The sequence below is a fragment of the Alligator sinensis genome, unplaced genomic scaffold (genome assembly GCF_000455745.1).
Source record: "Alligator sinensis unplaced genomic scaffold, ASM45574v1 scaffold1012_1, whole genome shotgun sequence".
NCBI classification, from domain to species: Eukaryota; Metazoa; Chordata; order Crocodylia; family Alligatoridae; genus Alligator; species Alligator sinensis.
In genome coordinates this window covers 849,485-863,288 of record NW_005842104.1, presented here as the reverse complement: position 1 = coordinate 863,288, position 13,804 = coordinate 849,485, and the positions used below count along the sequence as shown (strand labels likewise).

Sequence of the window (13,804 nt, the reverse complement as noted above, 5' to 3'; positions counted from 1 at the left end):
GGCTTGAGGTCTGAAGTGCTTTGAAAGGGCACAAGTGGGATTCAAGAGGTGAATAAACCTTATTCGGGTCCTGTTGACAAGGATAAATTTATTTACAATGCACAGAGCAAGAGAGGTGGAAAGCAAAGCTGGTACGTAAAGCTCCCATGTGTTGCTGTGTACACTTCTTACAAGGTGTTGCCTTGGAGAAGTCCAAGGAATTCTTTTTGTACCTGCCTCTGATGGTCAAAAAGCACCAAACAGCCTGGTAGGGAGCTGGGCAGCTTGTTCACCTGATCAAATATCCTTCCCATCTCTAAGGATGGGGTACAAGGTATTGCTTGCTGCAGGATCAAAGTTGGGTGGGCTGATACTCCCTGGACAACTTAGCAAGCTTCTGAGGACAATGTAAAACAGTGACATAATGACCTCAGTAACAAACACCTGTTTTGATGTGATTTATAGAAGAAACATTTACCCTGCTAGTTAGTTTATGGTGTGTGGCAGAGTTCCTTCTAAGTCTGTAACATAACAGGGATAGCAGCTGTGTACATTGTTATAATTAATATTCACAAACATTTCCCAATTTTCAATAGAGGGAAAAACAACTTTAATGAAAAATAGCAAAATATTGGAAAAGTGAGATTGGCTTGGTTGTTGATTTGATTTAAAAATGTGATGTCATATTTTTACTATTTTTCAAAATGTTTGAGGATTGGATGCTTTTTAAAAAATATATATTTTCTGAGGTAAAATTATCTCTATAAAAAATCCGTGATAGACCAAAATTAGGTTTATTCCATTTTTTCTTGTCTAACCCAGTTCAATTCCTAGTCTTTCTATTCTAGCGGAATTTGAAGATTCCCAGTTTTTCAATATATATTTTGATCCCATATTAAAGTATAAAATATTTCCTCTCTCTTCTATTGGCTTAGCTTTTAAAATCATCATAAAAAGTTGCATTGAAACAAGAGCAATGAGACATCATTTATTCAAATCTGAATATATTTTTCCATTTTTAAAGTTATTTATTTACTAATCTAACTTTATCCAACATGTTTTTCACAGCATGTTATAGTTTCAAATAGTATTTGTGAATAATGTTCTGGCTGTGGATTTCTCTTTCAAACATGCTTTTTAAAAGACTATTTTGTATGCTTTCATTTGACATCTGCATTTAAGTGTCCATTCTGTACACTGCTAATTACAAAACTCTCCCTTCCCAACGGATCATTTCACTGAATCACCTCAGTAAATGGAACCCAGCTTTTATTTTCTATTGAAAACTCTGTTTGCAGTCACTACATAACTTTCATCAGGTGGTGGTTTCCTCTGGCTGCCAGGTTGCAGAAACTTCTTAATTGTAGGGATGTTACATATTCTTGTTTTAAAATCCTAAAATGGGAAATAGTAAAACTTTGAAGAATCATTGACATTTTTTGCAAAAACTATTTAAGATAAATGTCTGGAATCTGGCTGAGCTCCAGTTAATGAGATTCTGGATGAGAGATGCATCTATCCCATTCTTTTCCAAGTAGATATGGAGATAGGAAACAATTTTTAACGTAATAATATTTCTTTTTAAAATGTTGTTCTTTCTAGCCATTTGTGCCTTTCATTGTCCAATATCTCCAGAAGACAGGGGCAGGGACAGATGCTAAGAAGGGATAGCAATGCCACTGCACCCTCTCCTTTCAGCTGTGCAGAGAAAGGGCAATGAACTCTCTGAGTTCAGTGGCAAGTCAGCATACCTCCTGCTGTAGCTCCCCATGTGCCCTGCACTCTCAGGCTGCCTATACATGTGCTGCTTCATATTCTAATTAAAATGTGTCAGAGCAGACTCGATTAATCAAGTTTGCTCCGCATTCTAATTAGAATGCTTCAGCATGGCCTCATTGTCACATGTATGGGTTTAAAAATAGCTGCTGGGGCACTTTATCTAAACCTCGGTAAGTGAGGTTTAGATAAAGCATCCCACGATCATTTTTTAAACCTGTGGGGGCTTAATATGCATAATGGTAAAACATTTTAAGTAGACTGGATCTCCAGGAAACGCTCTAATTAAAATACCTGCCCTGCAAACCCTGATAGGCACCCTCTGTATTTACTCATTGATTGGTGCAGGATCTGGCTGCAGCCCTTGCTTTTATGCAGCTCTAGTGCCCAGGAGGTGAATCGCTTAAACCTGCCTTTTCCCCTACCACTGGATTCCCCTGCATCCCCCCCCCCCCCCCCCCCCCCCCAGGCTCCACATCTGTGCAAAAGCAGGGGGTCCTGGTCAGAGCTTAGATGGTTCAGCTGGTAAGTACAGGAGACAGGCAGAGCTCTGCTAAGAGCTTCACTGACATGCCAGTCAGCTCAAAAAGCGCAAGGTACATGCACCACACAACTGACTGGGGTGTGTCTAGAGCCTCTTTGCCTCTGTTCTGGACTTGCCCATGGGCTGGAGAATATATTGCCTTCAAAGGGTAGTATACAGAAACTGTCATACTGGATGAGACTCAAGGTCCATTTATTTCAGCATTCTCTCCAACAATGGCTGGAACCAAACACTTCGCAGGAAGGCTTCAGTGGACTGCCACAGAAGAATTTTTTCCACTTATTAGAGCTCATTCTTGTTTCTAACAGTTATAGTTGCCTATGCCCTGAAATTTGAGATGTAATATTTTTCAAGAATTATGAATATTAGCTATTATAATTCTAGATGGAGTTGCTATCTATATAAATGTCCAATTCCTTTTTCAATATTTCTAGTTCTTGTTTAAATGACCTTTCAGAGCAAAAAGTTCCACAGTCTAATTATGCCTTGTGTTAAAGCATTTTAGTTACATAATTAATTTTGAATTTGTCACCTCTTAATTTAATTGTAATATCCTTGTTCTTTTGTTATGAGACAGGGGGAAGAGAGGCTTTTGACCTTCTCTCTTACAGGGACTGCATACATAAAACATGGTTAGTCTAATTTCTGAGTGAACTGGTTTTCACTTCAGCTTACATATGAAATGAATGGTGAATAGCATTAGCCCAGCTGTGCATTTCCTTGTCTTCTAATGACAATGAAACAAAACAAACATTATAGAATCATAGAAAATGAGGTTTGGAAGTGACCCCAGGAGGTCATCTAGTCCAGTGTTTTTCAACTGGTGGGTGGTGACCCAAAAGTGAGTTGCAAGAATATTTGAAAGGGTCACAAGCAAGTCCCAGGAAAATCCATGAACGTGCGAGTTTCCCCTTGCAGATTGGCAGCCTGCAAGGGACTGCTTGGGATGATTGGAGGCAGCAGGCACACATGCATCTGCAAGCATGGGAGCAGCCCCAGCTGCTGGAAACAGGTAAGTGTATAAGGTGCGGGGGGTTGGAGGTCCAGGGGACTGTCCAGAGGGCTGGGGTGTGTGCCTGCAAGTGCTGGGGAAGGTGACTGGGCACAGGGCTGTGACAGGGCAGAGGGAGTAGGGAGAAGGGAGAAGGGGATGGGGGCAGTTTGCAGCGGGGAGCTGTGTGCCTGGGCCAGTGGTCCAGGGCCAGTGCCCAACCATAAAGGGACCCACACTTGCTGCTCAGGGATTGGAACAAAGGCAGCCCTCACTGCTTGTGCTTTGGCCCAAGCGGGATGGGGGCAGCCAGGGCACCCTCCTGCAGGGTTGTGGTGGGGGCAGGGGACTGCAGGTCAGGAGTGAGGGGCCCAGCATGGCCCAGGGGGGCAGGGGACTCTGGGTCAGGCACCAGCAGGGCCATGGGGTGTAGGTCAGGACAAGCCATTGATCTTGGCAAATGGGTCCTGGTATGCAAAAAGTTGAGAACCACTGATCTAGTCCAACCCTCTGTTCAAAGCAGGACCATCCCCTTTATCTCTTGGTCTTAATGTGGTCATTTTGAAGGCACTAAGGTTGCACAGTAAAGTCTGCTGACAGTGATTACATTGGAGTCCAGGTATTCCTTACCTGTAATAGTGGGAATTTGGAGAGAATTGTGGACACTTTCTCTTCTACCATCAGTATAGCTTCAATCAGTTGGACATCTGCCCAGGTGAGTTGGTTTCCAACTAGAAACTCTGTTCCATGATCTTTTAAAACCTACAGAATACAAGGGAAATTTTGCAAATATTATACTATGGTTAAATTCAATTAAAAATATTAAGGACAAGTATGAATATGAGTTATGTTTTAATGGTTTTTACATAGTTAGGTTATCTACCATATTATCAGAGGTCACAACACCCAAATAATAAAATTGTTAAAATTCTCCATGTATAGAATCTACTTATTGAAGAGTCATCTTAAATTTGTTCTCCTCCCTGCCTCTTCCCCCCATCCAATGCGGTGGTGCCTGGGTGCAAGCAATGGGAGGGGCAAGGGGGGAGCAAGGTCCACCCCCTCCTGCTTCCCTCTCTGCTGGCTGCCCCCATTTCCCCCCACCCCTGTCCCCCAAATAGTCCCCCTGGCTGCCTGGACTCCCTTGTCAGGCAGCAGCAGCCCCATCCCTGGTCAAGCAGCAACAGCAGCAGTTCCAGCTCTGCCTCCAGCTCCATATTGAATTAATTAAATGTATTCAGTTAACTGTCCTTTCTTTCCTCCTAGTATTATTAAACAACTTTAAAACATGAATCACCTTTTCATAAACTGGGAAGTACCTGGCTGTAGCCCTTTCATTTATTAAAGCCAGATTTTTCTCCTGTTCCTCAGGTGAAAATTTATGGTGGACCCTGATCAAGTCCATCAGATCTCTTGTCCCTTCCACATACATGTCAATCCTGAAGAAAACAGAGAAAAACAATATTTTCAGCTTTTCATTCTTCCTTAGAATAACTGAACTGATTTTTACAGAATTTAATTTTGTGTGATCAATCAACTCATGACAAACTGTGGGTGTGTCTGCACAAAACCTAAATGCGCATTAGACCAAGTCTACTGTGCATTAATGCATCATGCAGAAAGCAAGCTAATGTGCTAATGCACAGTAGACTTAGTTGAATGTGCATTAAGCATCACAAAAAAGTGTTAATCTGTGCTAATGCACAGTAGCACCAATTATGGAGCACTACATTAGTACCTGTTATTACAGGTTCTGAACGTAATGTGCCATAATTACAGCAAATTAATGAACATGTAGGTGTGTCCTCTCTGAGTTCCCCAGAACCCCAAGTCCTTCATACAGCTGTGCTGCTTATTCTTAGGGAATATACTAGATTTTCCTTTTCCCATGTCAGCAAATCTCCCTAGCCTCTACCAAAGTCTGCAGCTCTTTAGGTGTTTTTTCCTTTAGAATGCAACTGGCTATTGTGTGAGTTTAACACTGCTCAATGGGCACATCTACATGTTCATTAATGTGCAGTGCCTACTACGCATTAAATTTAGTACTTGTATAATCAAGTACTAAATAAATGTGCAGTAGGCTGCCGTACTGCACATTAGCATGATTGCATGCTTTGTGTGGCGCTTAATGCGCAGTAGACTAATACTACTGTGCATTAGCATATTAGCATGGGCCCAGTGTCTCCCAACAAGATTTCTTAATATGAACTAGCTATTAACTAATCAAAGCAGTTGCACATATCAATAAATCAACTTGATGACCTATTATGCAAACTCAAAAACATGAAGCCTATCTTATATTGAACACCATGTCACTTACATTTATGTACATTTTACAAATGAACATAACTTGTTATTAGTTGTTGACAGAAACCAAACATGAAGTCCAGTTTCGGGAAATATCCATGTAAGCAATGCCCCCCTCTCCCCCCAAAATTACTCACCACCCACCTGTGCACCCTGTGACACAGCTTTTATTATTTTTAATATAAATGAAGAGCCTTGCTAAGGGGAGTGTTTCATCTGCCTGCCTACATCTGTTATTTTGTATATAATATATAAAACAGCAATGCTGTTGTTTCTATTCTGCTATTACCCTATCAACATAAGCTTTAGCAGCACTATTGTAGATGTCAGAGGAGAGCCCTAGTCTACCAAGATGTATTTTGACTGTTAAGGACCAATATCCATTCCCCCACTCTCAGTAGTTTCGCTAATACCTCTTTTTCCCTCTAGGCCAACATACCTGACTGAATTATATCTCCTGTGCACATAGAGAAGGAATCCTTGCTACTGCAGATGGCAGCAAAGCTATTTAACTATGCTTTGTCTCTTTCACAGGGCATGGAAAAACAACTGCTGGATCCTACAGGAGATTCTTTGGCCTCAGTTCTGAACTGCCCCCTTCTGGCACCTATTAGAGACTGGCCTGTAGCTAGAAAAGCAAGTACAGAAAAACTCGAGACAATTGCATGGGTCTGGGAAAAGGTTCCAGTTTAAATAATTTTGAATCTTATAGGATCTTCCATCTTCCCTTCACCTTGCTCCATGCTCTCTCTCACTGATTCTCCACAACCTGCTCTGTGCTCACGCCATGCAAACACACCAAAATAGATCATTATTTTCTATGATAAACACGGTGATTCTACAAATGGGCCCCAAATTCCCTTTCTGTTGCCACATTAGACAGTTCCCAGCTTCTACAGACTATATATATATATAATTTCTCATAAGGCATGTCAGGACTGTAGACATTTTCCAACATGAGCATTTTTCTGGCTTTTCCAAGTTCCATCTTGGATAGACATAGTCAAATATAGTGAAACCTATGTCCATGTGATTGGCCCTAGGGCAAAGGAACACTTGTCCTTGGTTCAGACTCCTGAGAGAGGACTATCTGTGGATGTGTCCACCCAGGAAGATGGAGGCATGATTGTAGCATAGGCAAGTAGAGATGTGCTAACTTTAACATGAATGGGTAGCATGCAGAACCCAGGATGTGACAGCAGGGACCTAAACACAGACTAGCAACCACAGTATAAGGTAGTGTTCTGTGCCCCTCTTGTGGTGAGAAGAAACAGGCTCCTATTCTTTCCACATTCTTTGGGCAGGCATGATACTGAACAGTGTGGGTATAGGTGTACAAGTTAGTGTGATGAAAAGGACAAGCAACAAGAGGGAATCTGAATCATTAGTACAGGCATTAAATTACTCCTACCTATGCAGCAGAGCCAAGAAGTGGAATCTAGAATCAAATGACTCATACATAAACACCAAAAGTACATCGTGTTATCCAGTAGAGGTTGCAATAGTGCCAAATACTAATGCATGGGTAATATGACCTTCGTATTAAAAAATCCACTGTTTTACATCCAAGCATCCCTTTAGCCCTTTGAATGACAATGTCACACTAGAAACTTGTATTCAGGCAATCATCTGCCAATTCTTTTTAGCACCACTGCTCCAGAGGATGGAGCCCCTCTAATCCTATAAGCATGTCCATCATTCTTTATCCATAGATTCTAGGACCTTTTATTTGGTCAAATTGGAAGGCTTCCTTGAACTTAGTTTGCCAACTGATCCAGATCTGTCACAGTCCTAGTTATTATTTGTGCCTCCAACATCTATGCAACATTGCTTTAACATTATTTTTGTTTTGTTTGTTAAGGATCATCATTTAATAAATATGTGAGTTGGACAAAGGCCAAGATTCAAATGAGGTGAGAGCTCATTAAAAACATGCTCAGTGATGATTCTCCATTTATAATCACATTTCTATACCTCTCACTTAACTAGTTTTAAATCCAGGTAGTGTGCACCATATTGGATGCATCCCCAAGAGCAGGGGCATGTGGTTGCCATCAGAGAGAAAAACAGCAGCACAAATTTATGCCACTGCTTTTTGCCTTGCTGCATGCCCCTACACGTAGAGTTAGCATGAGAAAAAATGCTCCAGGTGGGGTAGGAGAGACTGAAGCCAGCCCCTGGGATGGTCCCAAAAGCCTTATCTGGGGTCCTGAGGGCCTCCCAGGGCTCTAGCACCGCACTGCTAATTTGCAGTACAGCAGGTGTTTTTTACACTGGGAGATTCCAGTGTCAAAAAACCCGTGCCAGGAAAAAGCAGGCTGGCACATGTGGCGGCAGCATGCGCCACTTGAAACCAGAGCCGGGCCAGCCAGAGCCATGCTCTGGCTGCCAGCCAGGTTCCACGCCCCCAGATTGCTGCCACTGGAGCTCTGAGAGGTCCCCAGGACCCCAGGTATGGTTGCTAGGGACAGCCCAGTTGCTGGACCCAGCTTTCCCAGCCCCACCCAGAGCATTCTTCTCCATGCTAACCCCATGTGCAGGGCATGCACTGGGGCAAAAAGCAGCAGCACAAACTTTCGCTGCTGCTTTTTTCCCCTGTGGCAACTGCACACCTCGGCTAATGGGGATGTGGCCATTGTGTGGTATCTGTGTTACATGATTTATAGCAATGTAATACTGATGCTATTGTCTTTGTCAAGTAACTTGTCAAACTAACTTGATATTTTTGAAGATCCAGGCTGGATAAGCCCATGTTGATTGAAATGAACTACATTACTCTCCTTTAATTCTTAACTGAGTCTTGTAACAGTTGAACCTCTACTTTGCCCTGGAATGCTGTTAGGCTGTATGCTGGAATGCTGGGTGATCCATTTTTTCTGTTATGCCCTACCAGCACTGGAAAAGGAAATGAATTTTATCAAACAAAAGAGTTGGAAGGAATTTCAAGGATCATCTAGTTCAGCCTCCCTACACAGATGTAGGATTCTCTCTTACTAAAATCAAGGCTTCAAGATGAAAGAGTTATGCTTCCAGCATGCCTACAGCATTTCTTTCTCAGAACAGTTTTGAAATTCTTCTAATGACCAGAGGGATGCCTGTAGGAATACAGTTGAGACATGGGGTTGCAGCCTGACACCAGGTTTATTTTAAACTACTTACCTTTGAAGGGGGAAAAAAAGGAATCTTTTGTTAATGTCTGCTCTGAGCACTGACCTCATCACTTCTCATCATGTTTGTAAGGAAATACTGATTAATATTTGTACAGAGTCTTCAAGTCTGTCTATTTTTAGAGGGCATCGTACATTAACTCATAGAATCATATTTCTTACTGAATAAAAAGGCAACACATTTAATATCTTTTGTTCTGTCACAACATTTCCTTCTATTCTTTCTCTTTCCTATATATAATATAGGGAAGAGATATTAATATGTAGGGCAATATATATTACCCTATATGTAATAAGGTTTCACATATGTATATTAAGGAAAGGGGCAACTGTTACAGAATACATGCAACCCTTTGGGTTGGAATTGCCAGTTCTCACAAGCTAAACAATGCCCTAGCTAGTTGCTATTTGTGAGAGAATTTTTTCTTGGAAAAATGCTGCAGAAAGCGGCATTGATTACATGAACCTTGATCCTACAGTTTGCTTGCCATAGACAAAATGTTTGTGAGAGCAAAGAACCACACTAAAATACCTAGGTTCCACACCTGCAAATGCAGGTGTGCACCCCTAATGGGCAACTTGCAGGACATGACAGGTAGAGTCTTTCTTTGTACTGTGCCAAGTAGCATTAAGTTGCTGGGGCTGTCATCTTCCAAATGAGATGTCCAACTCATACAGTGAAATTTTTCAAAGCTGCTCAAATCTCATTGAACTCAGTAAGAATTTGGCACTTGACTTCATTAGAATCTTTGAATCCTATCACACTCAATAAAGGAACAATGGCACAAAAATTTAACCTGATGTTCTTGTCCAAATCTGGGAAATGGGATTCTACCACTCCAACATTTGACCCGAGAGGGGTCATCTTCATTTCCTAATCTTAAACTTGTGTACTTTGGAATGAACACATTTGCATTAGAGTGAGTTATTAATACCATACAGGGCTCTCTCCTTCAGGTTCTTCCCATAAAGGTTGTGTTTTGCTGCTATGTAGCCAAGAATGGCTCTGGTCTGCACCATCTTCATCCCATCGATTTCTACCATGGGCACTTGTTGGAACAACAGGGCTCCATCTTTGGGAAGAAAAGAAATAGCATCAAGTCACTCAAACCCTATAGCATCACACTGGAACCAAGAGGCATAATTTGTAGGCAACTGTTTTAGTCCTACACCTTCACCTATATATGTCCATGAGGTACACAATGCTGCTTCAAGATGAGAGCTGGGTCCCAATATATTTATGTATTGCAGAGACACTGACATTCTAGTGTATAATGTGTAATTAATAAAGTATTATTACTGGTTGTGGGAAAGAGCATCTGGCTAAACAAAAATGGATTAGTGATATCTTTAACATGCTTGAAAAAGACTATGCCACAATTTTATCAAGGAGAGTTTATACAGTACTGAGAAATGTTCCAAGTATGTTGCAGTTTGAGCTATTGAGGATTATAAATCACATTAGGAGATGGTTTTATTAGAGGCCATGAACAACCAAGGCACTTGACAGTGTTTTCTAGTGGCAGGCTGGAATGTCTCAGCTTGGGTCAAAGACAGGCCAGTGCTAGGACCCAGCTATTGCCACCGCTTCTCCCTGCCTGTTTGCTGCAGCAGAATGGAAGCTCTGCACCTCCAGAATACTACCAAAGCCTCCCAGCTCCATGGGGTGGATCTAATAGCTCCATAGGCTGAATCTAGCCCACAGGCCATACGCTGCTGACCCTGATCTAGGGCACAGGCAAACATTCACTTGGAGCAGCTTCAAAAGGAGAGCATGTAGCAGCTGTTGCACTAAATGCTACGTGTGAGCAAGCCTGTAGTGATATAGAGGAACTGGATCGGAGTTAAAGCTGGAACAATTTTGCTACATGACCTTTTGGATATTTAAGTAGGTAACCCTTTATTAACAGATGTCTTAACTCTTTATGAAAATACTCTTTTATATTCCCATAATATAACCCCATGGGAGCCAACCTTTTTGGCAGGAGTGCCCAAAACCAAGTCCCATGTGCTCCTGGAGCGCCGCTCCCATTTTCTTCCCCTGCCTGTGCTCCTGCCTGATCTGTTGCTCTGTTTTCTGCTCTCTTCCCTCTCAGCCGCGATGCTGCCTATCCCCACCCTAATCTGCTGCATGTCACACAGGTTGCCCATGCCACTCGTGGCACATGTGCCACAGGTTACCCACCCCTGATATAAAGCATGACTCTCAGTTACCAAGCATATCAGAGCACCAGCTGCTGCTGCAACTACTAAAATACCTCTTTATTCTCTAATTTTAACTATTTTAACCAGTCAGCTCTAGTTCACAGTGGGCACATCTACACATTCGTTAATGCACTGTGGTTACAGTGCATTAAGTTTAGTACTTGGTTAAGCAAGTACTAAATGAATGCACAATAATTTGCACTACTGTGCAGTAGTGCTGGCACACAGGTTTTTAGTGATGCTTACTGTGCAGAAGCCTAATACTACTGCATAGTAGCGTATCAGCATGGGTTTTTGCCCAGCACACTACTGTGTGTTTAGCATCTCGTGTAGACACACCTAGTTTCTACAAGAAGTCTTGATTGTTCTAAATGAGGGTGCTCTTACCCTGCTTGTTGACTTAGTCCCAGGAGAATGATACATCCAGAAGTATCCAGAATGCAAATGCTCCCTTTCCAACTGCTGATCTCTACATCCCTCCCTCCCTTCTATCCTCTACAGGAGCTGGGAACAAGACATAGGCTATCCTAGGTCCACCAATATTAGACATACCTTGCTAATATAATACACTTACAGCAATCCTAAAATAAAGAAAACTGGCCAAGTCACTGTAGCCTTACCCTGCAGTAACTTTTCATACTGTTCTCTTGTTTCCAGAAACTCTTCTACAAACTGGGAATGGAAGAACATAGAAAGGTAGGTTACATACAATGTGTTGGGAATTATGGGTCAGGGTTAAAATAGAAAACCTCATGTCACCAGTTCACAAATGAGACAAGTAAGGAAGTCACCCTGACTCTCCCTAGCTTTGTGGCCTGGACCACCAAGAAGAAGTACACAGTGGAAAGGAGTATTGTTTAGAATATCTGACAAATCTTCATCAGGTCAAACTTCCCTTATAATTTTTTATTCTAAGTAGAGCCTCACAAAACATTTCAGTAATAGTAAATGGTGCCAGTGCGAAGTATCTTCTGCTAAGCTGTACTGCAGTCAGATCAGGCTTTCATCACCACACACAGTGTTCCAATTCGTTTATTTTTCTTACCGTTTGCCTTTTCCTAAAATAAATGTCTTTACCTTTATCTGCTCCACAGGTGTCTCCTCTTGATCTTTTATTTCTGAATGGGAAGCAGAGGGCAGCCTATGGCAAAGCACAGGAGGCCAGAATATTTGGTTTTGCTTGGACTGCTAGTGGTACACTGGCCTTAAGCAAATCACACAACATCACCTTAATTTCCTCATAAGGATGCTGATGCAAGGGTTTTTCCAAAAAGGTTAGTGATCTGTACTTCTTTACCACCCTTGATTGTATTAGGTACTTGAATTCAGAATGAATCAGTGTAGCTCGTCTGTCTTAAATGGAGCCATATCATTTTACACCACCCATAAACCTGGCCACCAGTTTCTTATGGAGAGAGAAGATATCGTTCATGTTGGAAGGCTATACATTGGCCCAAATTTATTTCTAGTAAAAGGCTATGTTCATTTCAATGGAGTTTGACATTCTTTGTCAATGGTAGTCCATAGTGTATACAATTTGTTTCAACCCAAGTCTTTTCAGTTTTTATCAGTGGCAGTTTATAAATTGGGTAAGCAATACTTGTTTTTAGTTTTTCTTTTTAAACACCTGATGCATCTCTTGTATGTCACAAAACTTTTCCACCCATTAATCTTCCACATAAAGAATGTTAGTGTCCAATTACTTAGTGCTAAATTCCCATTCAACATTTTATTTAGATTTTTTACTCTTAACCCTCATCGCTACCATGGATCAGCTTCAAAAGGCAGCAGTCTCAGGCCCTCACATCTAGATGTTTAATAATTGCATTATTTCCACAGCTTAAATGCTTACTATTTAATACATTCATAAGATTGTACTATGATAACATAATTCCTTAACTGTGAATCAACCCAAGTAGGAAGTAGATTATGGTGCGTCTAGGAACAGTATATTTGCTAAGTGGGTTAGGGAAGGTGGGTGAAGTCATAACAAGCTGATAAATTAGAACCAAGGTAAGAAAATAAAATGTAGAAATGTAGACACAAGTGGAATGTGAAATGCCTTCGGAGAGACGAAGAAAAAACAGTGAAACGATCAAGCAGAGGGGAGTGATCAAACATATCATTTAAACAGGCAGAAGCATTTTGGATAGACTGTAAATGTAGGGGGAAAAAACAAACAATAAACTCTCAGCTGAGCCCAGCTCTTTAGAATGCCATCATTTTGAATAGATGTAGAACAATGGACCCTATGGATAATGACATAACCTATGCAGTGTTATGAGTTATAAGTGTTGAGAGTGGGAGGGCACACCACAGCCACCCCTACTGCTTCTGGGTGCTGGCTCCAGCTAGACTGCAGCCCCATGCCTGTGCCCTGCCATCAGTGCAGAAATCTGGCGGGGCATGTGCCCCTCAATGCCCCCCCAATTATTCATTATTCATAATCCATTATCCACCAATGGATAATGACCTGGGCAACACTTTGAGAATCAGGCACCTAAATCCACACACAGGAAGTTCCTCCTCTTCTGGGAATGCCTTAACAGCTAGGCAACAGGGTCATGCTATCGCTCTTCCTTGCTTTGCTCAGGGGTGGACAGTGGCCCCATCCCAGCCCTTGGGGAGACTAGAAATCTTGGTTTAAACCTTAAACTGAGAAAGGTATTCTCAACCCCAGTCCATAACTTCCTGGATAAGTGCTTCAGTCACCAAATTATTTTATATATGTGGCAGGACTGGTCACTTTTCCCTGCATTTGGAAAAGAGGGAACTATGCTTAGCTCTTGTAAAGAATTCTCATTGTCACAGACCATCAGGAAAGGAATCTCAGCT

The 13,804-nt window shown here is 41.8% G+C and overlaps 1 protein-coding gene across 6 annotated transcripts in view; it reads right to left on the bottom strand.

Moving 5' to 3' along the window:
• Positions 1 to 13,804, bottom strand: part of LOC102375949 (glutathione S-transferase A4-like) — a 30,634-nt gene that overhangs the window by 9,146 nt on the left and 7,684 nt on the right. For 2 of the 6 annotated variants that reach the window (XM_025205113.1, XM_025205115.1), the window contains exons 3-7: positions 11,590 to 11,641; positions 9,705 to 9,837; positions 4,588 to 4,729; positions 3,921 to 4,052; positions 1,227 to 1,374 (exon numbers count right to left, since the gene is read on the bottom strand). In XM_025205113.1, coding sequence (XP_025060898.1) covers positions 1,249 to 1,374; positions 3,921 to 4,052; positions 4,588 to 4,729; positions 9,705 to 9,837; positions 11,590 to 11,641 — 585 coding nt within the window. In that variant the 3' untranslated portion in view covers positions 1,227 to 1,248. Of the gene's footprint in view, positions 1 to 936; positions 1,375 to 3,920; positions 4,053 to 4,587; positions 4,730 to 9,704; positions 9,838 to 11,589; positions 11,642 to 13,804 lie in introns of those variants that run through there. The other 4 variants (XM_025205112.1, XM_025205118.1, XM_025205116.1 and 1 more) reach the window with 2 other exon arrangements.